Raw genomic sequence first — 27563 nt, 5'->3', positions numbered from 1 at the left:
CTTCCGTGTGCAGCGGCGCGGGAGCGGGAGGCGGCGGTCCGGATCCCTCGCGGACCCCTGGGATCTGCCCCTGCACCGAGACCCGGGCCGTACGTCCCGGCCGCGGGGCTCGTCCTGGGCAGGCCCACACCGAGCCCGCGCGCGAGGGGACCTGCGCGGGGAGCCAGACGCCGGCCGTCGCGACCCCTGGGCGCCCGGCCCCGGCCGGGAGGTGAGTGAGCCGGGCGCGGGATCTGGGCTGCGTCGAGGGCGCCGCGCCCCTCCCTCCCCTTCCCTGCTTTGGTTCCCTTTTTAGAAACTGAGCAGCGGCCGGCAAAGTCCCACTGCGCTGTCCCCCGGTTGGGCGGCGGGGGCCGAAGGCACGCCGTCCGTCCACGCCCGCTGCTCCGAGCGCCCCGAATTCCCCCGGAGCGTCCCATGAGCTCCCCGCCCGCCCCCCGGAGTCTATGGCTGTCCCTTCCCGGCTGCTGTCTGCCCCCGCCCTCCAAAGTTCGCTCCACCCCTGCCGCCCCCTCGGTCCAGCTTCCCGAGCCAGCTTTGGTCCCAGGCTCCGCTCGCCCCACCGCTCCTTTCTGCCACCTGGCCTCGGCCGTGTCTCCAGTCCCCGGGTCCCAGCCGGGCCACCGCTCGCAGCGCCTCCTTGCTCGAGCTCTTCTTTCAGTCTCCGGGTCTTGCTTCAGTCTCCGGGCTGGGCGTGGCTCCAGGCTCTACCATCCCCCTTCCCGCCCCGCCCCTCCGATCCCCCTCCCCGAAGGCTTTAGTTTGCTGGCAGTCTCAGTACGCCCTCCCCCACCCCCGTCATCCTCCTGGGGGCCCAAGTGAGAGGAGGGGGCGGAGGTGGGGCGCCCTGCTGGCCTGCGGTGGAGCGAGAGGAGGGAAACACCCATCACTCCGTCTCTACCTCCCCAGTTCCTACTCCGTAGGTGAGGGTAGGGCCCCACTGAGCGCCCGGAGTGAACTTGGTCCTGAGGACTTATTGTGAGTAGGGAGGGTCCTCTGCCCTGACCCTTTCGTATCCGCATAGATCCTCTCTCCTGGTGCTGTGGAGATGTTGTGTGTCTTTGTCCCTTGTGTTTTCACTGTGGAACTTGCCTGTGTCTTTCGTGTGTTCTCACATCTGCGATTTGCCTATGTCTTTCCTGTCTTGAGATTCGGTGTGTGTCCTTTGCAGCTGTGTGTACTGTCTTCGTGTGTTGTCTCCAGACTACCCGTGTTGTATTTGGAGAAGTCTGTGTTGCATTCTAGATGTAGCGTGGTGACCAACTGGCCATGAATACGTTAGATCTTTTAATTGTAGGAACCTGTGTTGTTGGATTGCCAGCCCACTAGGCCGATTGGGTGTCTTTGTAGAACTGTGTGTGTAGGTGTGTCAGAGAGAGAGAGAGAAGGGGGTGTGGAGAACTCAAATTTGTTTCTTCCTCTCCCTCTGCCACTGCTTCTGTGACCAAGCTGTCTTGGTCCAGGAGGGGGGGACTGATCTCTTGAGTTTCCTCATTCCTGCTTTGGACTGGGCTGAGGTGTGGTGGACAGGCCAGCAGAGGGCAGCTTTGTGGCACAGGCCAGTGTGTGTGTGTGTGTGTGTGTGTGTGTGTGTGTGTGCACGCAGGCGCGCACAGATGCCACAGAGAGACAGACAGACAGACAGACAGATAGAGATAGAGATAGAGATAGAGATAGAGATATCTGGGTGACTATTCCCAGCTGTAGAAAGCTGTGAGGACTCCAGCGTGTGGTGGAACTAACTATGCTAGAGGTGACAGTAGTGTGGGAGTGAGTGATTGGTAGGAGACTCAACAGTGGAACTGAATGAAACTGCAAGTGTGTATGTTTGTGGGGAGTGACTGTGATTGTGGGGAACCAAGAATGGCTAGGTGTGGGTGTTAGTGGTGGGGGAGAGGGTGTAACATAGTACCAGGAAGGATGGTGAGAGCCCTGGTATGTGCACGTGTGTGGGAGATTGAGAGGTTGTGGTTATGCACTCTGCCTATGCAAGGCCTGATAAGACTCCTGGAGACACAGGAAAGCTAGAGTCAGGTCTTGGGCTTTTTAATGTTATTCAAAGTTTTAAAAGAAGTTTTGGTGTTTTGAGTTAGGGTCTTACTATGTAGTTCAGGCTGGACTTGGATGCACCAAGTGGCCCAGGCTGGCCTCGAACTCACACTGATCCTCCTGCCTTGGCCTCGAACTCATGCTGATCCTCCTGCCTCAGCTTCCCAAGTGCTGGGAGTATAGGTGTGCACCACCACACCTGGCATAGTCTTTTTAGTGTAATGACCAAAACCTCCAATAGTTGTCAGCAGGAGACCCATGCCAGGCCTTTCCGGGACTGTTTTCTTGGCTGCAAATGTAGAAAGTGGTAAGGACTGAAGGCCCTTCAGGGGCCCATCAGCACAACCTTAGCACATACTGGGATGGAAGAACATGCCAAGCCTTACTTGGTGACACCCCCCCCCATTTGTGGTCCCCATTCACCTAGGAACTGAAGCTAATGAAAGCTCACATGGCCCCAATCCCATTTCCTGTCTACAGTGAGATCTGTCGCCCCTTTGCATCCCCGCAGCAAAGCTGCTTAGTGGAAGGAGGTGTTCACTGAGCCCCCAGGGTCCAGCCATGTTCTGCCCAATTGAGAATCCCCCACCCCAACTACCAGCCCACTGTCTCTGTGGCAGGGACATGGGGGGTAATTCTGAGCAGTGCCTACAGAGCACTAACACCATTTAGCAGAACAGCTAATTAAAGTTTAAATTAAAACTAGAAATAATTTAAAGTACTGATAAAAAGATAAAGCCTGAGGATGCCTTTGCCCCCAGGGAGGGGGCAGCTAATGATGGGGGTGTCCAGCTAAGGAGGGGATCGCAGCTGGGAAGGGGAATCTTGCGGAGGCCTGGCCTTGCAGTCGAGAGACCCAGGGTACCTTGGGTACCCCCTCTGCCATTCCTCCCTTCTAGGCCTCAGTGGTGTTTTTTATTTTTTTTTTGTTTTGTTTTGTGTTTTTGTTTTGCTTTGTTTTAGCTGAATAATGGGCACAACAGTAATGTGAGAATCATGTGAACTGTAAGGTAAAAAAGAATGAAAAGGCGTCAGAGTTCATTCGTTTCTTCCAACGTGAGTCCGCTGGGGAGCTGACACAGCACTTCTTGGAGCCTGAGAGTCACCTGGGGAGAAGGGCACTAGTATTTCCCTGCCACTTTAAAAAACTGGCACAGAGGACTCGCCCCAGGCCGTAAAGTGCTGGTACCTGATTACACCTTAGGATTCTAAAACCTGTAGGACAACCTCTGCTTTGGGAGGGTTAGGTACAGCTTTTTGCTGTGTCTGCTGGCTACCTCTCATATTGGAAGTGTTCCAAGGACAGAAACACAGTATTCCAGCCCCTAATTTGGAGCAGACACCTAGAAATTTTGAGCCTAACCCCCATTTCACAGAAGAGAAAGCCAAGGCCAGAGAGGCCCACAGTCTGAGAGCTGGCTGGGCCTGTCTGCCATGCGGAGGTGAGAGCCTGTTTAGTTGGCTGTGCCTCCCTGCTCAGCTGTTTTCTCCTGTTCCTGCAGGTCTGCTGGGAATCAGCCCAGGCGGGGGCGGCAGCCCTACTTCTCCTGGTGGTGCTGAGTAGCAGGAGCAGCAGGAGCAGGAGGAGCTGGGACCAAGGACACGTGGGAGCTGGGAGCCCCAGGTAGGACTGGAAGCTCTTGGGCAGATGGGTAGTGTGCTGAGTGGCCTTCCTGCTTAGACGCTGCCCCTTCCCCTGTGGGATTTCATGGGCTTGGGGGAGCACGCAGAGTGCTTGATCTGGCACTTAGCACTCAGGCCTCTGAGGAGGCAGCCATTAGCTCTGCCAGCGTAGTGCTGTGTCTGCAACCCGACTGTTTTTTTGGGAAGGCTTTGATCTTGAAGCTCAGGGGGCTGGGAGCCACTCATAGTTTGGGGGAAAGAGTGGTGACACCATTTAGGCCAGTTGGAGAGAAAGTGGCCTGTGAGCCAAGGGTTGGGGGTAGATGTGTCACCCTCTAACTGCCCTCATCATCACAGAAGGAAACTAAGGTGCATCTGGGCCTCACAGTGGGTTGGGATAGAACAGGGTCTCCCAGCACATCTGAGGCCTCTTGCATACCGCAGTTCTTGTCCAGCCCCTTTGCTACAGATCTAGGAGTGAGTCAGGCAGTGTTTCCTAGGAATGTAGGGAAAACCACAATCTCTGAGGTCAGCAGCCCTTCTTTTTGGGGCCAGCTTTTTCTCCACCTCGATGTCATGAAAATGGCCCTGTGGGCTGTAGGTGTAGCCCAGTGGTAAGCATATGCTTAGCTTAAGTAAAGCCTGGAGTCCATCTCTAGTCAGAGGAAGAGGGAAAGAAAGAGGAAGATTGGGAGAGGGAGAAGAGGGGGAGAGGAAGAGGGATGGTCTGGAAGGATAAAAGAGGGGAATGAAGACCTGAGTTGCTTGTTGAGTGTTTAGAGTCCCAGTGAGCCAGGTTCTGGGTATGTGCGTGAGCTGTGGCCACCTAGAACCTGGGAGATGACCGGGGCAGGGGATGGCAAGGGCGCCCTTCTTCTGGGAGTTATCCCTGATTGCTGCCCTCATTCCAGCCCTACTGGCTTTCTGCAGAACAAGGACAGGGTCTTCTTTTTGTCCATCTTACCCCTGGACCTCGTGCGTGGAGGTGAGATGCTCTTGGCTTGGGGCTTCTGTTGCCTGAGGTCAGGGGAGCCAGTCTCCTGGTTGTCCAAAGAGTCCTTCCACTTTAAAGTCTCAAGTCCCACCAACCTGGCTGGCCTGGACATGCACATGTTCAGCAGGCACACAGAAAGCCGGGCTGCGCACAGCACCCACGCAGTCGATGCCCAGTGCCGGCACACACGCCGCACATGTGGTCCCACAAGCACATGGGTGTTCGCACGCACCCCCAACAACGCAGACGCTCACCTCTGTCTCCATGCACTCAGAGGCCACCCACATTTGCCACATGGTGCCCATGCTGTGTTAGGAACGGAGCCCTGCTCAGAGTCACAGCCCTGTCCAGCAGCCCGAGTCTGGCACGTTCAAGTGCTGCTGTGACCACAGGGGCTGGAAGGGCTTAGGCCACACTGAAACGTGGGCTCTGGCCAGATGTCCAGTAGCTTTCCACCCACCTGGCCCAGGCGTCCAGGCTGACCACGGCTTTTGGAAATGGGGAGCATGGGTGTGGAGGAGGTGCCTTCAGCTGTTTGGTGCCGTTTGTGGCTGCTGCCACAGAGGAGGAAGTAGGAGTTGGGTCATGGGGCCAGGGTGTGCAAGAGCTAGTGGGGGTTAGACAGCCCCTCTGTGCCCCACAGCATTCATGCCTGGAGAAAGTGGAGTTGCTGGCTTCTGGGGGTTGGGGGCACGTAGGGTATACTCCTGGGGCCCACTTTTCAGGGCTGGAGCCCAGGGGACAGGCCTGTATGTCCAAGGCGTTTCCGGAGGCTCACTTCCTCTGGGCTGCCCAGGAAGTGGTTTCACAGTGGGACTGACCAAGCCATCCAGCTGTGGCTTGTCCCAGCCCTGTCCTACCTACTGAGAGGAGCAGCAACTGGCTGGTGAATTAGGCTAAACGACCAGGCTTGCACTGTCAGGGCTGCCCGCCTTGCCAGGGACTCTGGAAGGATGGAAAGCGGAGGCATGGAGTCGCCCGAAGCCTCTACAGCCCCTCCTCCTCTGTTGCTCTGATCCTGTAAGCTGAGGTTCAGGCATTAGCTGTGGTAGGCACTGCCTTTGGGAGCTGAGAATGGTGGGGCAGTGTCTCAGGCATTAGGCAGGCCTCAGTTTCATTCTCTGACAAATGAGGTGATGATAATGTTCACCTTTTTGAAGTTACTCAGGAAAGAACAGATAATGTATGTAAAGTAGCTAGCACTGTGCTTGGCTCACTGTCAGTTTTTAGTGAGTAGAAACCATAGTCATATGAGGCAGTAGCGGCTGTTTCATAGTAACTATTCAAAAACCAGCGAGTGGTACTGATAACGGGCCGTCATTATCTGATGGGCTGGGGACTGGCCTGACGTCAGGGTCCTCTGGCTCTCATTTCCTCTCAGTTCTGCCTCCAGCACCAATGCCGGACACAGGGACAGCTGCTTGGCTCAGTGGGTCCCATGGCCTCTGAAAAAGGAGCTCCAGGTGGAGCCGCTGTGGCCCCTCGGGCACCCGGCTCCCTCCTCTTCATCTCCCTCCACACTCTTTCAAAGAAAAAATAGATCTCATGACAAATGGATACAGGAAAGGGAAAGGCAGTTTGCAGTTGCCTGCTGCCCCTCAGGGATCCTTTTGTCCCTCTCCAGCTCTGATCTCCTGCAGGACTTTGGGCTTGGACACTTGGCTGGGCAGTGAGCTCTCCTGCCAGCCCACACACCCTATGGACCTCTGGGGTTAGCCTCTGGGCTAGGGAAGAGGGCAGACATCTGGGGCTGCAGGAGAAGGGGAGCTAGAAACCCCTCTGGGAGTACAGTGTGCCCACATCCACATCCTGTGGCAGCTGGTGGCGGGGGCCTGCCTATCCCAGGAACACACAGGTCAGCAGTGAGGAGTGGGCTGAGCTGTGGTCTTCACTGTTGGGGATCAGGAAGCTGAGGAGGTGGTGCTGAAGCGTAGTGCTGATGGTGGCGTACCAAACAGAGCTCAGGAGGCTGAGTGCTGGAGATCAGCAGGGACCAGCGCCTGGGCTGGGAGTGTACGTGAGAACATTCTGAGGGCTTGGGAGCACACAAGGATCTCTGCAGGCGTCAGACAGACCCTGGTTTGATATTCGCTGGCCATGTACCTCTGAGGCAGGGATTGATGGCAGTGAGTCTCCAGTGCCTCATTTGTAAAATGGGTTGATTGGGCAGTGTCCTTGTAGGACCTGAATGTAGGAAGACGACACTGTGGGGATTAGGGAGGGACAACAAGCATGGAGGGTCCTCGGTGGCAGGGACTTGGCTGTTTGGGGAAACGAAAGAAGTGATTGTGGCTTTGGCATCAGAGCCGGGAGAGGACAGCTCCTGAGGAGGTCAGGGAGGAAAGGTGGTAGGATGGGTGGAACGGGCAGGCTGAAAGGTCTAGGCTGACAGAAGGGGTCACAGGAAACACTAGGGGCTCCGGCAGGGGTGAGAGTACAGGGGGACCACGGGGGCCAGAAGAGAGAAGGGAGAGCTGTGGGCAGGCAGGTGCCAGGCCTGGGGGTGGTGGTGGGGCTTGAAGGGGCAGAGATGGGAGGGAGAGAGGTCCCAGGAATTGAGGCGGAGGCGGTAGTTGAGGGGCGGTAGGGCAGAGGCAAACCGGCCCCAGGTGTCAGTCCTGGCAACTGCGTGAGCGTGGGCACTGCCAGCAGACGAGGAGCGCTTGGAGGGGAACAGCAGCAGCCGCTGTGGGCAGATCTGAGCGTTTCTGAGCCATTTCACGTGGTTCACGTGGCGGGGCTGAGGAGGCAGGTGAGGTCACACGGTGGGGTGCCAGAGCATCTGGCTGAAAGGGGGTTGGGGAGGGGTGGTCTCAGCAAGCCTCAGTGGGGAAGTTGAAGGGCCCTGGACACAGGCTGGGATACTGTCCCTCGAAGGTCCCTCCCTGCCGGGTGCCAGGAGGGCAGGTTTGTGGTGGCTGAGCTGCTGTTTTCACAACAGACCGGAAGCTTTAGATCATATCTATGGCTGCGTTGGGTAAATAAGTGTGGTAGAGCAGCCATACCTGCCCCAAGGTTGGATCAGATGTCTGTGTGGTGTGCACTGTGGGGCCTGGGGGTGGGCAGAGGGGAAGGATTGTCTTGGGGTCTTCCAGTGGCTGACCTGAAGACAGTTTAGGGGCCTTGGTTGTCAAGACAGAGGCTGAAGGGGTATCTGCTGACTGGGGCTGTGCTGGTGGACTCGCTGCCTTGGCCTGGTCTGTGTGCTTTCCAGTGCAGCAGACTAGAGCGCGGTTTCCCATGGCTGCACAGCCTGACAGGCACTCCCAGGACTGGAGCTGGAGACTTTCTACCCCCACCTCAGATCTATCCTTTGCTTTGTGGTTGTGCTTAAAGTGTTCAGCCTTCCTTTTTTCTGCCCAGTGGGCCTAGAGCCTGTGGAGGTCGTGTGTTGGCTGCTCCCAGAGGCAGAAATTTGAGCCCTCCCTCCTTTCATGCCCCAGGCCTGTGACTGTCACGTGTGACCCCAACCTCAGCCCCCTCAGGACCCTGTAGGAAAGTGGACATCCAGTGAGGTACTTGTCCAGCTCTCCCTTCCCTGGCTACTCTGGATTTGCCCTGGACCTCCTGGCGGGGGGACATCTTGGCCTGCCCTTGCCATCCCCTGCTTCTCTTGCTAGCCGTTGTGCCCCAGGGGGATGGTTGGATCCTAGGCAGGCCTACAAGGCCCTTCCAGGTACTCGTCTTCATCTCCAAGGCTGCCCGGAGGGTGCTTGTGCCTGTGTGTGTGGTACAGCTCAAGGCATTCCCTGTGGGCGTGGCTGGGTGTGGTCTGTGTGCTGCATGCAGGAGCTGGCTAGTGGGGGGCATTTCTGTGTGTGCCCCAGAGTGTCATTTGCACACGTATGTGCCTATGGCTATCAGTCCATGAATGTCCAACCGCAAGGGAAGCTCCCTGTGTGTGACCCTGTGTTTGAGTTGGTGGCCGTGCTGTGTGCCGCGTGTGTGGTTATTGCAAAGCCCCAGGTTTACGCTCCCCACCTGGCTCCTCGCAGAGGACTCCTTGTCCTTGAAGGAGCTGCCTCTCTGGATCTTGCCATGAAGGGGCCTTTGCTCCCCCCAGGGATATCTGGAGCCCTCCCTCTGGCTGAGACCAGGGCAGTAACAGCTGCTGGGGGCTGTGATCTAACTGAGGTACTGTCCCCACGTGAGGTCCCTAGTCCTGCCATCTGATCCTTCCAGATGCTCTGGCAGGGTGGGCTGTGATACTCAGATTGAAGGCCCCACTATAAACCCAGCTGACAGGCTCCTTCAGCCTTCATTCTACTCCAGCCCTGTCACTCCCCAGGTCTTGTCCTGCTCTGTGACCGCACCGTGTTCATGTGACCATCCCTCGCCATGCTATGATTTTCATCAGCCTGGTGTGTTTTGTCATTGTGGTACCCACTAGCTGAGCCTGAAGTGGGCAGGAGGTGACCTGGAACTTCACACACACACACACACACACACACACACACACACACACACACATTGTGTGCAGAATCATGTCCACACATGTTTGTTTTCCCTGGAAGAGGGCCCTCAGCTTTCATTACATTCTCAGAATAGTATAACCATCTTTGTGATCGCAAAAGGTACACTCCTGCCACCTGGGCCCCCTGTCTGATTCCTATTGGATTCCAGGGCCTGGCAGTAGGGTTTTTGAAATGTCCCTGCAAAGTCAACCATGTAGCCAGGGCTGAGAAGCCTGAACTAGAGGCAGACACCCCTAGACAGCAGACCCTGCTCCTCAGACAGAAAGGACCTCTGATACCAGCAGGGAGGTACTGGCTTCCAGGGGACCCCAGGCTTGACCTTTCAAGCTGCCTGGAAGGACATGGGCACTGGAGGGGGACACTTTAGCCAAGGAGTTGGCATGTGTGAGTGTGTGGAAGTGCGTGGGAGCTTTCCAGTTAGCTCAGGAGGGGCTGGAGTAGGATTCGGGGTGGAGTGCAGGCCAGGTCCAGGTGCAGGGTGCCTGCGGGCCAGGCTGAGGTCTGGGTTTCATCCAATGGCAGTGGGAATCCAGGAGCTCCCCCACAGTGGGAAGGGTGGCTGGGGCATGACAGCCCAGGAGGGAGAGGAGTGGGGAGGAGCAGCACTCTGGGAATCTGAGGTGGGGAGCCCGGGGGTTGGTCAGCATGGGGTTGAAGAGGACCCCTGGCCAGGGATGAGCTGCAAGTCTTGGTAGGAACAGTGTGGCGGTGTCCCCTGCTCTGGGCCTTGGCATGGCCTGAGGCTGTAGCTCTGGTCCTTGTCTCATACAGGGCTGGGCGCATGGGGCATACGCAGGGCCCATGCTGGAGGGGCCTTGGAGCAGGCTTACCAGCCCCTCCTTCCCCTACCTCCTGCTCCTTCTGCCGATCCCATTTCCTGGGTTTTGAAACCCCTGTGGCCTCTTTGACCTACTTCTGTCTGGGAAGGCCATCTGGGAGGCCACCCTTGCTGGCATGCCATCCTCCCTGCCTCCCCAGCAGGCTGTTCCGCTGTGCTGGCCCCCTTGCCCTTTTCCAGCTGTCAGGGCCAGCTCTGTGCTCCCCTGCTGATCACACTGATTCACATGACCCGAATTAGCTCTTTGCTCCTTTCCCCAAGGCCTAGGGCTACATCCTCAGGAGGCCCCACTTTGCTGTCACCTGTCATCCAGTTTTGCTTGGCAGCAGGGGTACTGGCCCTGGGCAGTGGGCAGGGAGCAGTCCAGGGTCGGTCACATGTGGATGGGAAAGGTCTGCATGGTAGCAGGCTCTCCTACTCCCCCGATGTCTGCCTCACCAGGGACTACAGGGGTTCTCTTCTTGAGCTTGTTCACATTGTCCCTTGACAGCCTGGCTGTCCCCAGTCACGTGTGCTTCTCTATTGTGGGCATCACCCTGGGGCTGCGAGGCAGAACTGAACAGGAGAGGGGGAGGAGGGAGGAAGCCAGAGGACCCCTGCGCGGGGCATCGACCTCATTCTTCCCCTCTATGCAATGAGGAGAGGGGCAGGTCAGCCTCTGAAGGCCTATCTCTTGGAGACAACTTAGCTTGGTGGGTTCTGTCTTTCTCCTTTGACAGTACTAGTTCAAGCAAGTTTCTAAATTGTAGAAAAATTAGAAAATGCGCCTCAGTTCCTGCCGGAGCTGGTACACATCAGCTCACATGTAGATGTGAAGCCACACACTTGTCCACCACAGGCCACCCAGCTGGAGCTCCGACAGTGTGGCCACTCTGGTCACCTTGAAGCTGACTTCGCCCACCTCCCTGGGCTGGCTGGAAACAGGTTTCTGTTTGCCCTGGAGGAGGTGACCTGCCTATTCTGGTCTGGCCTGACCACTGCCCTTCTTTACCTCCAGGCGGCTGATCTAGGGCAGGGTGGGGAGCTAGGCCAGTTCCCCAGGTTTTGGCAACTGGGGGTTAGTCCAGGTGGTCAGGTCAGAAGAGAAGATGGCAGCTCTGGGCATGAGGATTCCTTAACTATGATAAGGCTGGGACCCAGCCTGAGCATAGGAGTTGGGCTGAGCAAATAGACTGATCAAGCGTAGAGTTCTGCCTGTACCATGGTGTTCTCTGACTTTGCGTGTTGTTTGTATCTGCTATTCTTGGCATGTTTGTCTCCATCTCTACCCTCTCTCTCTCTCTCTCTCTCTCTCTCTCTCTCTCTCTCTTAAAATGTATTTGGTACAGAGTCTCACTAGGCAGCTTGGATTCTTAGTGATTCTTCTATTTTCAGCCTCCCCAGTGCTGGGATTACAGGTGTGCACCACCATGCCTGGTCTCACTGGCTGGCTCAGTGAGCCTCAGGGTGAGGCTGGCGCAGCATGTGGTGTCAGCATTGCACCCTGGTCCCTGGGCTTGCCTAAGCAGGTGCTTAGTCTGCTGAGCTATCTCGCTGGTCCTTCCCCCTTCATCTTTTCTTTGTAACATGGCATAGTGGAAAGAATATGACCTGCAGCATCAGGCTGCCTAAATTCAGTGGAGTGGGTGTGTGACCTCTGCAGGTCACTTGACCTCAGTCAGTCTGGATTTCTTCATCCATAAAATATCCATTCCCTGGGAGCAAGGTAGGGATAAAGTGAGCTAAGGCAGTTACAAGGTTAACCTGTACACTGTCAACTTCAGAAAAGGCCAGTCCCTAAAAATTGAGCTAAGATTCACACCTAGACCACTAGACCCTCCAGGGCTCTCTGCTTCAAAGGCCTGTATCTACCTTGGGCTGAAGAAGCAAGAGCAGAGAGGTGAGGAGCCACAAACTGTGAGGAAGGCCTGGCTGGTCCCCACAGAGTGGTGTGTGGGAAACAGCCCTTGCTCCTCTCTCACCCCGCGAAAATCATGAGTCTGGGGCTGAGCCAGGGGCCCTCCTTTGGGGGCTGTGGGTCTAGGTCTATTTGCATGGCAGCTGTAAATAGTAGGCGCACCTTGCTTTTGTGCAGCAGCCTCAGCCCTCGCCTTTCCACTATTGCTCAGACCCTGCCAGGTAGGTGGCTGGGCTTGAATTGCATTTTTCAGAGAGGGCATCCATGGACCAGAGAGGGAGGGTCACGCAGTGGTCGTAGCAGATGGGACCTGTCTCCTTCCTGGGGTCTAGGTAGTCTGGTTGAGGGCTGAGGGGTGGAAGCATCAGGCTCGACCCTTTGCCTTAGTTTTAATCCTGGAGCTAAGTGGTCTGAGCCCACTGTTACTGCCACATAGCCCCGTGGTGCCCCACGAAGACCACGGATCCGCTATGCTCGTGGTACTGTGGCCTGGTTGTACAGGTTTAGGGCTAAGGCCCCTCCTGCTGTGGTTGTGGTTTTCCTTCCAGTGGCTTCTGTGAGCAGCAGCTGCCAAGTGAGTCCAAGACAGGCCTGGGAAGCTGGGCCTGTGCCCTCCTCATTCCTCCAAGGTTTCTCTCTCCTGTCTTCTCCGTGCAGCCCTGGGTTGCCATGCATAGCTACTGCTGGCAAGCTGGGGGCAGAATGAGCCACTTCTTGGCCCCATGGTGCTGTGGCAGGGAGGAGAAGCTGGCCAGACTGTGTGCAGAGTGCTGGGTGCCCTGTGTTCCTTCAGATTTGAGTTTCCTGAGAAATGGGGTCCATAGCCAGTACTGTGTCCCCAAACTACTGGACATGTGGAGAGATGCCAGGTGCATGTTGAGGACCGTAAGCGAGGTGCGCGGGTGAAAAGCAGCAGGAGGTGCTGCCTTGCTCTTCTGGGCGTTTAGGACTCCCACCTGCACTCCGGCACAGGGCCAGGCCCGTACAGCTTCTTCACCATGAGCTGAGCTCCTGCCACGTGCCACCACCTACACCCATGGCCTCACAGGTGCACCCGTCTCTGGGTGCTTAAGTCATACTCAGAGACCGTCACACCCGTGTAGCCCTAAGCAGGCTGCAGGCTGCAGGCTGGAGACGAGCCCACTGTGTCCCACTGCTGGCTGTCCCTGAGCCCACCAAGATAATTTTTGTGGGTGTCTAGCCTGGTACCTAGGACTCACCTACCTTCTGGGCACAGGCCAGAGGCACTGGGCATAGGCGTGAGCTTGCACACCTTCTGTCACTCTCACTGGGTAGGAACCAGGGAGAGGACGTGGCAGAATCTGTCCTGCCTGGTTCCTTCTGTCTGGTTGCTGGCCTCAGAGGCTGGCCACAGGAAACTCAAATCTGTGGCCCTGCTTTGCCACAGGGCTGGGCTGCAGGGTGAGGTCAGTGTTTTCTGTGAGCTCATCTGGGCTGGGAGCTTCCAGCAGACCTGGCCACTTGCTCTGTCTCTGGCTGCCTTGCACAGGAGTAGAGGGAGCTCTTCCAGGGGCTGGGCAGCTGTGGGGTGTGTGTACATATGTATGTGTGCGTCTGCGTGCGCACACGTGTAGGTGGGTGGGTCAGGGTGTGTGCCTAAGTCTGCCCCAGGGGTCAAGCTTATGTGCATGTGTGTGTGCAGGAACACGGAGTATTCATTTGACCGTGGTTATGGATGACCCTTGTGTGTGTGGCTTGGGCCTGGGGGATGAGTGTGTGCATGTGGCTTTCACGCAAGTGTCCTCTATAAACAGCAGTGAAAGGAGACACTTGGGGTCACCTCATGTAGTAACTCCTCACTTGGGGAACAGGAAAGAAGGGGCAGCGTGGAAGCTGACCCGTATGTGAATGTGCAGAGCACAGTGTTGTCTTCAACATTAAAGTACAGTTTTATGTTTGAGCAGAAAATCAGTGGGAAAGTGCAAGCTGCCTTCCAGGTAGCAGGAGGCACGTGCCTCCCAGGGCCTCACCTAGGAGGGCCAGGAGCACTGCTGTGGGCAGGCAGAGCCTCTCTCGGCCCCAGAACGAAGTAGGTGCTAAGTTAGTAGGATCTCAGCTTTTGGTTCAGGCTCAGTCTTGGTTTCAGTTTCCCCTTCTGAAGAACAAGTGCTCATCTCAGCCCCCTTGTCTACCTGCAGTTGTGAGCAGTCAGAACCAAAAGGGCTGCATGGGGCAGGACAGGAAGAAGGGGAGGGGACTGTCCTGCCCTTCTGGGTGGGTGACTGCTGGCGCTGAGGCGTGGAGACCTGGCATACACCAGGTCCCTGGCCCCTGGGGTAGGTACCCAGCAGTTGGTACTGAGGGAGCTCCAGGGTGACCCAGATTAGTATCTTGGGACTCAGTTTCAGACAAGAGTGAGTACATGCCCTGGCCTGGCGTCCACAAGGCAGCTATCCCTGTGGCTGTTGTCCAGCCTGCCCCATGTCACATCTTCTGGTTTTGCCAAGGGTGCCAGAGGGCAGACTTACATAAAATTTCCCAATTTATAACACTAGCCACTAGGACTAGCACGCTTCATGCACTGCCCTGGGGCACCTGGGACCCTGAGAGCTTGTCTGGCCCCTGCTGTGCTTCCTCCCCTCCCCCTGCTCTCCAGCTTCACCCCCTCTCTGTACACAGCCCTGCTCCAGGTCCCACCATGGCGCCATTCCTGCGCATCGCCTTCAACTCGTACGAGTTGGGCTCTCTGCAGACTGAGGCTGAGGCGGGCCAGCCTTTCTGCGCCGTGAAGATGAAGGAGGCACTCAGCACAGGTACAGCTAGGAGCTGCACCCGCAGGGGGGCGTGGGCTCCGCAGGCAGGGCTGGAGGGCACCTTACCTTGTCCCCCAGGTCCCGGGAAGAATCCTCTTGTCACCGCACCCTGTGCAAGTGTGACTCAGGAAAGCAGAGGCCACCAAGTACTACAGGCTCTCACATTGAGGCTCTCTGGCCTTGGATTTTTCAGGCTCCACTGTTTGACCCCATATCCCCACATGTCCATCTGAACCCGGCTCTGTGCCAGGTACCAAGGATATGGCCATGCCTGAAGACAGACCTGGCCCTGCCCTCCTGGGGCTCATTCTCAGGCTGAGATGCTGAACATGTCCCCAGGCAGTGAGTGCTGTGGGAGGGCGCTGCACGAGCTGGTGGTGTGGAGGCCTTCCCAGAAGAGGCACACCTCACACTTCTCCCTCGTGCTCCTGCACCCCTCTGCTCACCCCGGGGCCAGCCAAGTGGACCCTTAGGCAGCGCCAGGCACCAGTTTTGACTCTTCTGTCTCATCACAGCTATGACTTAGTGGTTGTTGAAGGAGGGCTTGACTAGAGCTTGGACTGAGGAGGACAGGCACTGTGTGAACTCTGTCTCCACCATTTCCTTACCTCCAACTGTGGCTGGCATTTGGCAGCTCTCAGCACGTGTTCCTGAGTTACTGCACAGGCCAGGGGAGATTTAAGTGTAGCTAGAACCGTGGTAGTGAGTCTATAGCATGCGTGGTATATTTTTGTCTTTTTGAGACAGGATCTCGCTGTGCGGTTCAGGCTGGCCTTGAGCTCACTTTGTAGCCCAGGCTGGTCTCAAACTTGCAGTGATCCTCGTGCCTCAGCCTCCCGAGTGCTGGGATTACAAGCATGCGCCACCATACCCAAGCATTCCGGTTTAATTGCAGTGTTGGCACTTTGCAATAAATAAATGGGTTTGGGGTTGCAATTTGGGCCCTCATCTCTAGGAAGTTCACCAGCACTGACTTAGAACGAAAAGGTCACAAGAGGGAAGAACAAAAGCAAAGACCTAGGGCAAAAGCTACAGAAGACACTTGGAGCAAGACAGACAGGCAGAGGCTGAAGGCTGGGAGGGAGGACATGGGGGCCCTAGGCTGACCTTGCCTGCCCGGCCCTGTTGCAGAGCGAGGAAAGACGTTGGTACAGAAGAAGCCGACTATGTATCCTGAGTGGAAGTCAACGTTTGACGCCCACATCTACGAGGGCCGCGTCATCCAGATCGTGCTGATGCGGGCGGCCGAGGACCCAGTGTCCGAGGTGACCGTGGGCGTGTCAGTGCTGGCCGAGCGCTGCAAGAAGAACAACGGCAAGGCTGAGTTCTGGGTGAGGGGCACAGCGGGCAGGGGGTGTGGGGAGGGCACCAGCCAGGCTCAAGCCCTGGCTCTGGGATCCGGGTCCCCAGCATCTTTAGCCTCTTTCCACTCATCCCTCTGCCCTGAGGTCTGCTGTTAGGTGAAGCAAGCCGCTGCATGTCAAGGCAGAGCCCGACTCGCAGTGGGTGCTAGAGGAAGCCATCTGCATTGTTGCAGACTACTTTCTTCGTTCCTTTGCTTTTGAAAAGGCAGGATATCACAAAGTAAAATATTTCAAACTAGATAGATAAAAGGCTATGTGCCTGCCCCAGTACCAGCCCCTCTTCTCAGAGGTACTGATCGTTTGCCTCGTTTTTGGAACCTTGCCTAGTGTTCCAGGCCGAGGCAGGCATGTGAAACAGCATCACGATCTTCAGCAGCACAGGGGTGGGAGAAGGAGGTTAGCTGGCCTGCCCACTCACCTGCTGAAACTGGGACTCTGCACACGGCTGTGGCCATGTGGCCAGGTGGTAGGGTCCTAGGGAACCATAGGACACCAGCACTGACAGAACCACTACCCCCACCCCCACCCCCCCACCCTGGTTACCTGTGGGCTCCTGGCGACCATCAGAGGCTCTGGTCAGCCTTGAGTGAGCCAGCACTAGAGAGAGCTTGACACAGGATCCCCGGCTGTGTGCTCTCTCCTCTGCCCTGGGAGGAGGTCCATCACAGGTCTGGGTCCTGGGGGAGCACAGGGAAGGGCTGGGGACTTTCCCTTCCTGTTCTGTTCCTGGGCCCAGTGGCCTGGCTAGATGTGGGCTGGACCCTTTCACTTCCCCAAATGTAATAATACCCCTGGGCGCAGGGTGGGGGCGGGGCTGGGGCGGGGCGTGCAGGGTGGGGGTGGAGCGGGGCCCTGCCTATATTGGGCAGTTAGGTGCTTTTCCAGGCTTTAGGGGCTTCCTTGGCCTTGAGGGACAACCATGGGGGCGGGTTCTGTGCCTGATCAGGCCCAGGCCCAGGCCCGCCCTCGCTGACCTTGCTATTCCCCCCTCCTACCCTTACAGCTGGACCTGCAGCCTGAGGCCAAGGTGTTGATGTCTGTACAGTACTTCCTGGAGGACGGGGGTAAGTCTCCACAGGGCTCTGGGCTTAGGGAAACAACCCCCATTCATCGGCACAGACCACCGGGAAGAGTCTGTAGGGTGCTGCCCTTCCCAGACACCTGGGCCGACCTACTGTATTGCTCCATCTTCCTCAGACTGCAAACAGTCTATGCGTAGTGAGGAGGACAACAAGTTCCCAACAATGAACCGCCGCGGAGCCATCAAACAAGCCAAGATCCACTACATCAAGAACCACGAGTTTATTGCCACCTTCTTCGGACAGCCCACCTTCTGTTCCGTGTGCAAAGAGTTTGTCTGGTGAGACCCGGCTGTGGGTGACGCAGGGTAAGAGGCCTGGTCCTGGAGCTCTCCTTGCTCACCTGGCCTGGTGCTTTCCTTCTAGGGGTCTCAACAAGCAAGGCTACAAGTGCAGGCGTAAGTATCCGCAGCCCAGTGCATGCTCTGAGTTGCCAGCGTGTGGCCCTGGGTGGGTGTGACGTGTCTGGGCGGGCGAGGGTTCTGTGGGTATGTGAGTGTGTGTGCAGTAGTGTTTCCCCACCAGAGGGGATGGGGATGGTAGCTGCGTGTGAGTGGGGGCTGCCTCGCTCTGTCAGGTTAGGGTCCCAAAGTAGGCCCAGCACACTAGAGTATATCCAGCGCTCCCCTGGCCTCACATGTGGGAGGGATGCGTGGTCTCTGGCACACAGGTTGAGCGCCCCTTCCTCTGGGTGGTGTGTGCAGTAGGCTCCACAGGTTGGCGTTTTCAGCCCAGGCCGCTCTGCTACTTCCTGGGGCTTTAGCCCCTGTTTAGTGCCTCAGTTTCCTTGTGTATAAATGAGGTCTAACATAGTTGGTATGAAGAGGTGGTGGATGTGTATAAAGCTGTATTTTAAGTGCCTAAGAGTTAGAGCACTTAATGGTAGCAGTTCAGTATAAGAAGATTTTCATGTTCTTTGTGTGAATGTGTGATGTCTTTGTGTTAGGGTGTGTTGGTGTGCATGTGTGAGAGTGAGTGTAGTAGATGTTGGCTCTCCTGGGACCTAGAAGTGCAGAAGGCGGGGAGCTCTGGTACGGTGGTGCACACCTGTAACCCCAGTACTCTGGGAGGCTGAGGCAGGAGAATCACAAGTGTGAGCCCAGCCTAGGCAACATAGTGACTTAATGAGAAGTGGTCTTAGAAGCAGAAATGGGCTAGGGATGTAGCTCAGTGCAAAGAGCCTTGGATTCAATCCTCAGTATCACCAAAAAAGGCCCATTTGCATGCCTCACTTCTGCCCGCCGCCCTGCCCACTAGGACTCCATAAACCTTTCCTCACTTTGGAAACTGCGACTCCCCATCTCCCTGGCCAAGTCTTCTCCTTGGCTCCTCCCTAAAGGCTGGCGGGAGGAGGAGGATCAAGCCCTGGGCCAAGGCCTCCGTGGGTGAGGGTGTGGGCGGTCAAGGAGAAGGCTGGCTTTGTGTAGAGGGCTGGATGGGGCCAGCGAGCGCCAGCTCACAGCTCTGCCCTTCCCTGCGCCCCCCCACCCTCTGCTCCTCGTCAAGAATGCAACGCCGCCATCCACAAGAAATGCATCGATAAGATCATCGGCCGGTGCACTGGCACTGCCGCTAACAGCCGGCACACCATAGTGAGCTGGGCCCAGGGCAGGGTTTGGGGGACCCAGGGCTTGGCCAGGTGGGCGGGCCTGGGCTCTCCTGCCCCTTCCCTCGGGGCTCACCCCCTTTCCCATCTCTCTCAGACTTCCTTTCCTCCTCATGGGCTCCTTGGGCCTCTCATAGCACACGGGGTTTGGGGAGAGTTGGGGTCAAGAAAGGAGTTAGACCTGGCATGTGGCCCCTGACCTGCTGTATGCTCCCCTCCAGTTCCAGAAAGAACGCTTCAACATCGACATGCCGCATCGGTTCAAGGTTTACAACTATATGAGCCCCACCTTCTGTGACCACTGCGGCAGCCTGCTGTGGGGGCTGGTGAGGCAGGGGTTAAAGTGTGAAGGTGGGTGCTGCCTGCCCCCTGAGGCCCAGCCAGGTCTGGCTCACTCCTCACCCTGAGGGATTTCACATGGCGATTTACCTGCTGCATGGACAGGAGACAGGTGCAGGCTCTGCCTCTGAGCTGCGTCCTCAGGTTTCAAATGGGGAAAAGTAGGACTGAGAGAATCACTGTGAGGGGCAGTGGGCGCAAGGTCCTCAGCAGAGGCCTGGCGTCCAGTGGAGGCAGCGCCCACACCTACCCTTGCTGAGGAGAATCTGGAGACCCTGAGGGGGGTGGCTTGTCTCAGCCGTCCTGGAAGTCTTTAAAAGGGTTTAAAGGGTTTACGGTTGGGACCCGTAGCTTCTGATTTGGCTTCAGGTATTTTTTTTCCCTTGAAGACAGGGATCCCAGGAGTCCCTGTTCTCCTGCCCCCTTCCCCCGTGGCCTTGTTTGAGCTCCCAGACTAACTACTGCTTCTCCCTCACGCAGACTGTGGCATGAATGTGCACCACAAGTGCCGGGAGAAAGTGGCCAACCTCTGTGGTATCAACCAGAAGCTCCTGGCCGAGGCCTTGAACCAAGTCAGCCAGGTAGGCAGGGGGTGTGGACTCTGGGTGTGAGGCAGGGGTCGGGTGGTCAGGCTCCCAGCAGTCTTGGGGATACTGTAGGGATTTATACCCAGACTTCACTTCTGGAAGAGCTGATCAAAAAATTTAGGGAGCAGGGCTGGAGAGATAGCTCAGTAGAATAAGCACTTCCCTGGCAAGCACAAGGACCTGAGTTCAATCCCCGGTTCTGCCAAAAAAAAAAAAATTTAGGGAGCAGAGGGAGGTGGTCTTGTTCTCATGGGAAACCTCTTATATAATCCATCCTTTCTTTACCTGTGGGTGAGTCCAGAGGAGGGCAGACATGGCTATTGCAACTCTTTGAACTAAGATCGTGAGTGTGTGTGTGTGTGTGTGTGTGTGTGTGTGTGTGTGTGACTTGAGGAATACATAAAAACTTTAGGGTAAAATTTTGGACTCAATCAAAAATAAAGTTAATAGGGGCCAGAGAGATGGCTCAGTGTAATAAGCGCTTCCCTGGCAAGCGCAAGGGTCTGAGTTCAGTCCCTGGTTCTGCAAAAAAAAAAAAAATTTTTTTAAAATAGGGCCGGGAAGATGGCTCAGTCGAATAAGTGCTTCCCTGGCAAGCACAAGGACCTGAGTTCAATCCCCGGTTCCACCAAAAAAAAAAAAAAAAAAAAAAAATTCTTGCCTGGGGAGATGGCTCAGTAGAATAAGTGCTTCCCTGGCAAGGGCAAGGGCCTGAGTTCAATCCCCAGTTCTGAAAAAAAAAAAAAAATTAAAAAAAAAAACAAAACATATATACATATATATATACATATATATATATATGTATATATATATATATATATATATATATATATATTTAGTGTACAAAATTTCCATGTCCAGTCAGTGCTTGTAGTGCCATCCAGACCTCCTTATGCTTCATTGAGGGCGGACACACACACACACACAAGCAGTAGGTCTTGGGCTTTTCCTGTGCTGTCCACCCTTGGTATTGTGGGGGGTTGGGGCCAAGGGCTCTTGTTCCTGGGCTGGGAGTTCTTCTAATTGTCTCACATCAGACCCCTTTGCCTCCATTACCTTTCTAGAGATCTTCCCGAAAGCAGGACTCAGGGTCTTCGGAGCCTGTCGGGATATACCAGGGTTTTGAGAAGAAGCCAGAAGTCGTTGGGAATGATGCCCCAGGTGAAGCTGAACCCAAATCCCCCACTAAAGCTCCTATTTCCCATCAGGTCATGGACAAGGGCCCGCTGAGTGAGTGCTGGGAAGAGGTACACTGGGGGAGCAGGCCCTCTCTCTCCCTAAGCCTGTCCTGTCCTAAGCCCACCATCACCCCCAGCCCCTAGACTCTGGGGAAAGGAATCATGGCCACCAGGACTGTAGTCAGAGGCATCTTCTCTCAAACAGACAACAATGGGACCTACGGCAAGATCTGGGAAGGCAGCACCAGGTGCAGGATTGAAAACTTCACCTTCCACAAGGTCCTAGGCAAAGGCAGCTTTGGGAAGGTGAGGGACCGTGAGGTTCTGGGGAGCCCTGAGGGCCAGGGCAGCGCTTTCTGCTGCACCCTGGCTACTTCTACTCGAGTGTCGGGGTGAATATCTGGGTGGGCCTTGGCCTTTGGTGTGGCCTGCCTGCTCAGCATCCCGCCCCCCGGCAGGTCCTGCTTGCAGAGCTCAAGGGCAAAGGCCAGTTCTTCGCTGTCAAGGCCCTCAAGAAGGACGTAGTGCTGATCGACGACGATGTGGAGTGCACCATGGTGGAGAAGCGGGTGCTGGCGCTCGCCTGGGAGAATCCCTTTCTCACCCACCTCTTCTGCACCTTTCAGACCAAGGTACGTGGCCTCCCAGCATTGAGGCCCATGTGCTACCGCCCCCCACCCCACATTCCCCAGGCAGGGACATGACTTCTGCCCTCAGACCTCCCAGGGTAGGAATGGCCCCTTGGCCTAGGGTCTGGCCCCTCTGCCTGCTGCCGGGGCTCTGTCCTGGGCCTCAGCAGGGAGCCCTCTCCTGACCCTGCTCTGCCCACTGCTGTCCCACCCCAGGAGCACCTGTTCTTTGTGATGGAGTTCCTCAACGGCGGGGACCTGATGTACCACATCCAGGACAAAGGCCGCTTTGAGCTCTACCGTGCCACGTACTGGCGGGCCCTGTGCAGGGAGGGAGGGGGGCTAGCTCCTTTCTTCCCTTCCTGGTGAAGCCAGCCAAGGCTAGGGCTGGTTTTGGAGAGACATGATGGCCTGGGTCTCTGCATCATGTAGGAAGCCAGGGGCATGGGTGAGCAGTGGCCACAGGAACAGTGCAGGCCTGCTGGTTCCTGTCTGCCTTGGGCCACAGCCAGAGCCGTCTGAAGCATAGAGGTCCTGTATATCAGCACGCCCTGATGGGGGCTGCAGACTGGCGTTGTGATGCTTCTCCCTGTTGCTTGTTCCTGCACTCACTGTGTGTGAGGCGTCTATGTACACCACATACACACAAGCAGAGAATTGGCTTCTTTGGAGCTTTCCCTTCAGAATATTCTGTCTGGGGCTGGGGAGATGGCTCAGTAGAATAAGAGCTTCCCTGGCAAGTGCAAGGGCCTGATTTCAATCCCTGGTTCCGCAAAAATAAATACATTAATTAATTAATTCTGCCTGGGCCACCAGCCCTTACTTGCCTGATACAAGGTGTAGTTGATCAGTCCGGGGTTGTTCCCAGCATTTCCTGCCCTGAGGATGGGGTAGGGCAAAAGCCCATGAAGGCCACTGATGGGCAGAAGTTCTAGAACTCTCCCTCTCTTGCTCAGGTTTTATGCAGCGGAAATCATCTGTGGATTGCAGTTTTTACACAACAAAGGAATCATTTACAGGTACAGTGCCATGGCCTCGGAGGCTCTTGGGAGGGGTGGCGCCAACCCCCTACATGCTTCCTTACATGCTCCAAAGAGCACTGGCCCCGCTGCTGCTCCATCGTTGCTTGGATTAAGTTGTCAGCTGGCTGCTTCTCTAAACCTCCACTCCAGTGCCAGGCATGCGGAGGACGATGCTGACAGCTAAGGCGCCTCCCTGCCCTGGCTCTGGCGGTCTTGCTCTGAAGCCCCATCTGAGTGATCTAAGTTTTCATCCAGTAATTGAGGGTCTCGTTCTGTGGAGGACAGCTCTACCCCCATGCAAAAGGCAGAGGCCACACCTGCACATTGCTGCCAATTATGCTGTCAAGTAGAAAATCAGTCAGTGGGGTGGTGGATAGCAAATGCCAGCTCCCAGGCTTTGAAAAGTGGGGTGAGACGCACAGTGTGATTTTCCATGCTTAGATTGTCGGGGGAGTGCATGGCCTTTGCGCTTAACAGAAGGTATACTTGGCATCGTTTGCTCCTCTGTAGTACTTGTTCCCATGTGCATCGATTATCTACGTGAAGGACTAATGGCAAAAATCGATGTGATTCCAGCCCTGGATGTAAGACAAATTTGAGCCCTGGGGTTCAGCTGCAGAGTAGTGAGGTGATCTGGGGCATGTGACATCACCTCTTCTGGGGCTTGCTTTTGGCTTCAGGAGTAGGATGTGTGTCCAGCCCTCAGCGCACAGTAGGCAGCTTGGAGGTAGCACTCGTGTTAGCACCTCCTTCCCCTTCTGTTTCTGTCTCTTGCTCATTTCCTCACAGTGCTGGGGAAAGTCCTGATGAACAGGTGGGTGGGGGCAGGGCTGTGAGGAGAGCCACTGCTTCTGATGACCCTGTCGTGTCCTCTGTCCCCAGGGACCTCAAGCTGGATAATGTGATGCTGGACCGGGAGGGCCACATCAAGATAGCTGACTTTGGCATGTGTAAGGAGAACATATTTGGGGAAAACCGAGCCAGCACCTTCTGTGGGACCCCCGACTACATCGCCCCTGAGGTGAGTGAATGCCCGCCAGCCCCTGATTGGCCAGGCCAGCAGGGCTCCCAAGGATGAAGTGGCCCAAGTCCCGCCACCCCCTCAGCACTGGCACCCTGCCTCTGACTGCTGCTACTCTCCAGATCCTCCAGGGCCTGAAGTACACGTTCTCCGTGGACTGGTGGTCCTTCGGGGTCCTCCTCTATGAGATGCTCATTGGTCAGTCCCCCTTCCACGGCGATGATGAGGACGAGCTCTTCGAGTCCATCCGTGTGGACACACCACATTATCCCCGCTGGATCACCAAGGAATCCAAGGACATCCTGGAGAAGGTGGGGGCCCTGGGCCGGGCAGGGCAAGGCGGGTGCACGCCGGTCTTCGTCCTGTGTTAACATCTGCTTGGCACGAGGCTAAGAGCTCAGGGTCAGGAGACAGACCGGAGGCTCCACCTGCGATGGGCTGGTGATCTCAGGCAGATCGTTCACCCTCCCCCTCCAAGCCTCTGTCCTTGTCTGCGAGCACGATGGGAAAACTGGCCCCACAGAGTTGTTGGGAAGGAAACATAAGCCCATGGTGCTCCGTTCTGTGCCAGGCAGGTGGTGAATCTTAGTGAATGGCTCTGCTTTTACGCAGGCCCCACCAGCCAGGGCCTGTGATTCCTAGGCAGCTGGGAGCACTGCAGGCTGCACAGGTCCCCTGGAGTTCCCTGGGCTGCATCCTCGGCTGGGCCAGGCCCGCCTCAGCACCCCAAGGCCCGGGGCAGTTAGCTGATGCTGTCGTCTCCCGTGTTCCTCGTGTGCTAACCACTGCCTCTGCTGGGTTGCAGCTCTTTGAAAGAGACCCAGTCAAGAGGCTGGGAATGACGGGAAACATCAAAATCCACCCCTTCTTCAAGACCATCAATTGGACTCTGCTGGAGAAGCGGAGAGTGGAGCCACCCTTCAGGCCCAAAGTGGTACGTGATTCCCGTGCCTGCGTAGCCTGCAGGCAGCGGGCCCTTGTGCTTTGCCCTGCTTGTCTCCTGCACCACTCACACCTCCTATATCCCTTCCAGCAGACTTTGTCTCTGATCCCCAGCACACTCAGCCATAGTTTCTGCCCTTAAGTTTTTACTCTCTCTCCTTCCTCTTTCAACAAACACCGGAAACTGGAGCTCCTGCCCCTCACTGTCTTGTTTTGTTGTTTCATTGTTGAAAATTTCAAGAGATATGGTCTTTCTGTGTCACCCTGGCTGGTCTTGAACTCCTGAGCTCAAGAGATCCTCCTGAGCCGGCCAGATAGCTCAGCTGACTAAAGTGCCTGCTTAGGCAGACACAGTGGACTAGGGTTCTGTTTGTGCCGGACCTGCCCTGGGGGTACGCTGAGATGGAATTGAGACTGAGCATGGTGGTACATACCTGTAGTCCCAGCACTTGAGAGGCTCAAAACAGGAGAATCACTACAAGTCTGATCTACATAGTGAGACCCTATAGGCCCTGTACTAAATACATAAGAAAAGAGAGAGATCCTCTCAGCTCAGTCTCCCAAGTGCTGAGACTGCAGGTGCTGGCCATGGCGCCCAGCTGACAAGCACCTCGTCCATTTCTGTGGCACACGCTGTGTAGGGACAGTGCTCAGGGCATCAGTTACAGGCTCACTCCCTCTTTCCTCATCCTCATCCAGTCCATCTTCCAGTGCTTGTTGGAAACACAATCTGCACTAGTTGGGGGTGCCGTGCCTGGTGCACTGGGAACCGGTCCCCGAGCTGAGGGAAACTTACAGATAGGAAATGTGCCCACTGCGATTAGCTGGGATGCAAGACAGCAGTGTGAGGTGTCTCGGGCCCTATAGGACCATTTGCCACCCAGAGGGTTTGTCAGCAGGAGCCCAGGGTGCAGGGACTGGTGTGAGAGGCCCCTTTGGAAGCAGGGATGGGGTGGATGGGGCGAGGGGAGGGCAGCTGGGGGCCTTCCACTGAAGCTCAGAGTCTAGAGGCCACCAGGGACAAGAGCGAGAGGAGGCAGGTCGGAGCCACTAAGGAGCTAGGCCCCTGGGCCCTCTGTGATCCCCATTCCTTCTCCCACTCCCTTTCTCTCCTCTGCCTCCCCTCATATGCCAGGACACACTGTTCCCTTCTGGAAGCCTCTGTAATGTGCCCTACATTTGTGCTTTGAGGCTACAGAGCACTTCCCCTACTGGGCCTCCTGAGCTGGGCAGAACATTGACAGGCAGCCCAGCTGGAGAAAAGCACTAGGCTGCGGGCGCTCACTGCTCATAGATTGCTTTCTTCCTCTGGCCTGAAAAACGTAAGGCCAGAGCGATGGTGCGCAGCCCCTGCCTGGATGGGGGGACCTGCGGCAAGCGGCCCCAGGACGGAAGTGTAGGTCAATCAGTGCTTGCCTGTGTTTGATCCCTAGCAATGCAAAACAAAAAATAAAAGTAAGAATAAAACACTGGTTCCAATTTAAGGTGGTGGTACACAGCTATAGCCCCAGCACTCTGGGAGATTGAGGCAGGAGGATAGTAAGATTGAGCCCAGCCTGGGCTATTTCATGACTTAATGAAACCTGGTCTAGAAATTCACAAGAGATAGAGATTAGAGCTCATCATTAAGGCCTTGGGTTCCATCGATGGTGCCAAAGCAAAACAAGACCTGATGCACTCTCGTCCTCCTCCTCTGGCCACATGCAAGGTTCTGATTCCTCTGAGCCTCTGTTCCTCATGTCCAGGTAGGACAGTGGCACCTACCTCTTGGGACTGTGGGGCAATTAATAAGGTGATATAAGGCAATGGGCCTCGGGCTACTTGAATCTGCTAGTTTTGAAAGGAAAGTCAAAATCTGGATTTTTATGTCATATTGCCAAATTGAACATACTTCCTCAAATCTCATCAGAGCCACGCAAGGGGCCGGGGGTGTAGCCCGGTGGTAAAGCACTTGCGTGGCATGTGCAAGGCCTTGGGTCCCATCCTAAGTGCCATTAAAAACAAAACTCCCCCCAAATCCAGGGCTAGCCCATGTGGTTGGACTTGTTGGTTCACTTGGCCTGCAGGCCACCAGCTCAAGATCTCTGTAACCATCTGTCAGACCCTCAGAAGCGGGGAATCTGGAGACTTCCTGTACATAGCCCAATAGCAAATACTTAGGCTTTGCAGACCTTAAAGCAGCCGTAGACAAGATGTAGCAAGTGGATATAGTTGTGAACTCATAAAACTTTATTTGTGGGCACTGGGATTTGGATGCCATTTTCACAAGGTATGAAATACCATTCTTTTATCTTTTCCTCAACCATTTAAACATGTAGAAGTCATTTTTAGCATGTGGGCTCTACATGAACAGGGGGCAGGTGAGATTTGGCCCCCAGGGCACCCTGCCCACTTTCCCCATCTGCTTGCACTGGGTCTGCCCTTGGGCTGCTGGGAGAACTGCTTTCCTGTTCTGCCCGGCGCAGGCCTGGATGCCCACCGTGGCCCTGGGAGCCTTGGAGGGCTGACCTCAGCACCCACTCTCTCTTCTGTTTGCAGAAATCCTCTGGAGACTACAACAACTTCGACCAGGAGTTCCTGAACGAGAAGCCACGCCTGTCTCACAGCGATAAGAACCTCATCGACTCCATGGACCAGACGGCATTTGCGGGCTTCTCCTTTGTGAACCCCAAGTATGAGCACCTCCTGGAAGGCTGAGGCGCATGCATGTCCTCTGCACCCCGGGTGGAGTGGGCTGGCTCCCCGTGTCATCACCTGCCAGGGCCCACTGAGCAGCAACTGTGACTGTCCTGACCTCAGCTGCTGCCCCATCCCCAGAGGGGCTCGGCTGGGCCGGCTGGGCCCTTGCGGTACTTCCTCTGTGAACTGTGTGTGAATTTGCTTTCCTCTGCCCCAGAGGGAAACTGTAAATCCTGTGTTTCATTACTTGAATGTAGTTATCTATTGAAAATATATATTATATATATACATATATATATAATAGGCTGTATATATTGCTCAGTAGAGAGAAAGCATGGGGGACCAGTGATGTGTTGGGTTTTGGAATATATATATATATATATCTCCAAAAGGGGATGAAAGGATCCTAATCTGTTTGAACCACCAGGTTCTTTTCATTTGTGTGTCTAAATAAATACTCAATGGTA

The 27563-nt window shown here is 55.8% G+C and overlaps 1 protein-coding gene across 3 annotated transcripts; it reads left to right on the top strand.

Moving 5' to 3' along the window:
• Positions 1-27563, top strand: Prkcd (protein kinase C delta). 3 transcript variants are annotated; one of them, XM_023715733.1, is made up of 19 exons: positions 1-211; positions 3552-3673; positions 14517-14650; positions 15782-15981; positions 17018-17078; positions 17212-17374; positions 17460-17491; positions 18600-18685; positions 18921-19050; positions 19519-19619; positions 20690-20786; positions 21009-21109; positions 21262-21435; positions 21649-21740; positions 22389-22451; positions 23337-23475; positions 23598-23786; positions 24281-24409; positions 26956-27563. In XM_023715733.1, exons 3-19 carry the CDS (start codon positions 14536-14538, stop codon positions 27112-27114), a joined length of 2031 nt encoding a protein of 676 aa, XP_023571501.1. In that variant the 5' UTR covers positions 1-211; positions 3552-3673; positions 14517-14535; the 3' UTR covers positions 27115-27563. The 3 variants fall into 3 exon arrangements, with proteins under 3 accessions (XP_023571501.1, XP_004631744.1, XP_023571500.1); XM_023715732.1 differs by lacking the exon at positions 1-211 and adding an exon at positions 894-978; XM_004631687.2 differs by lacking the exon at positions 3552-3673.

Source organism: Octodon degus, unplaced genomic scaffold (assembly GCF_000260255.1).
Source record: "Octodon degus isolate 3935 unplaced genomic scaffold, OctDeg1.0 scaffold00043, whole genome shotgun sequence".
In the NCBI taxonomy this organism is placed as follows: domain Eukaryota; kingdom Metazoa; phylum Chordata; class Mammalia; order Rodentia; family Octodontidae; genus Octodon; species Octodon degus.
Note: the sequence above shows the minus strand (reverse complement) of the source record. Positions and strands in the feature narration are given on the sequence as shown.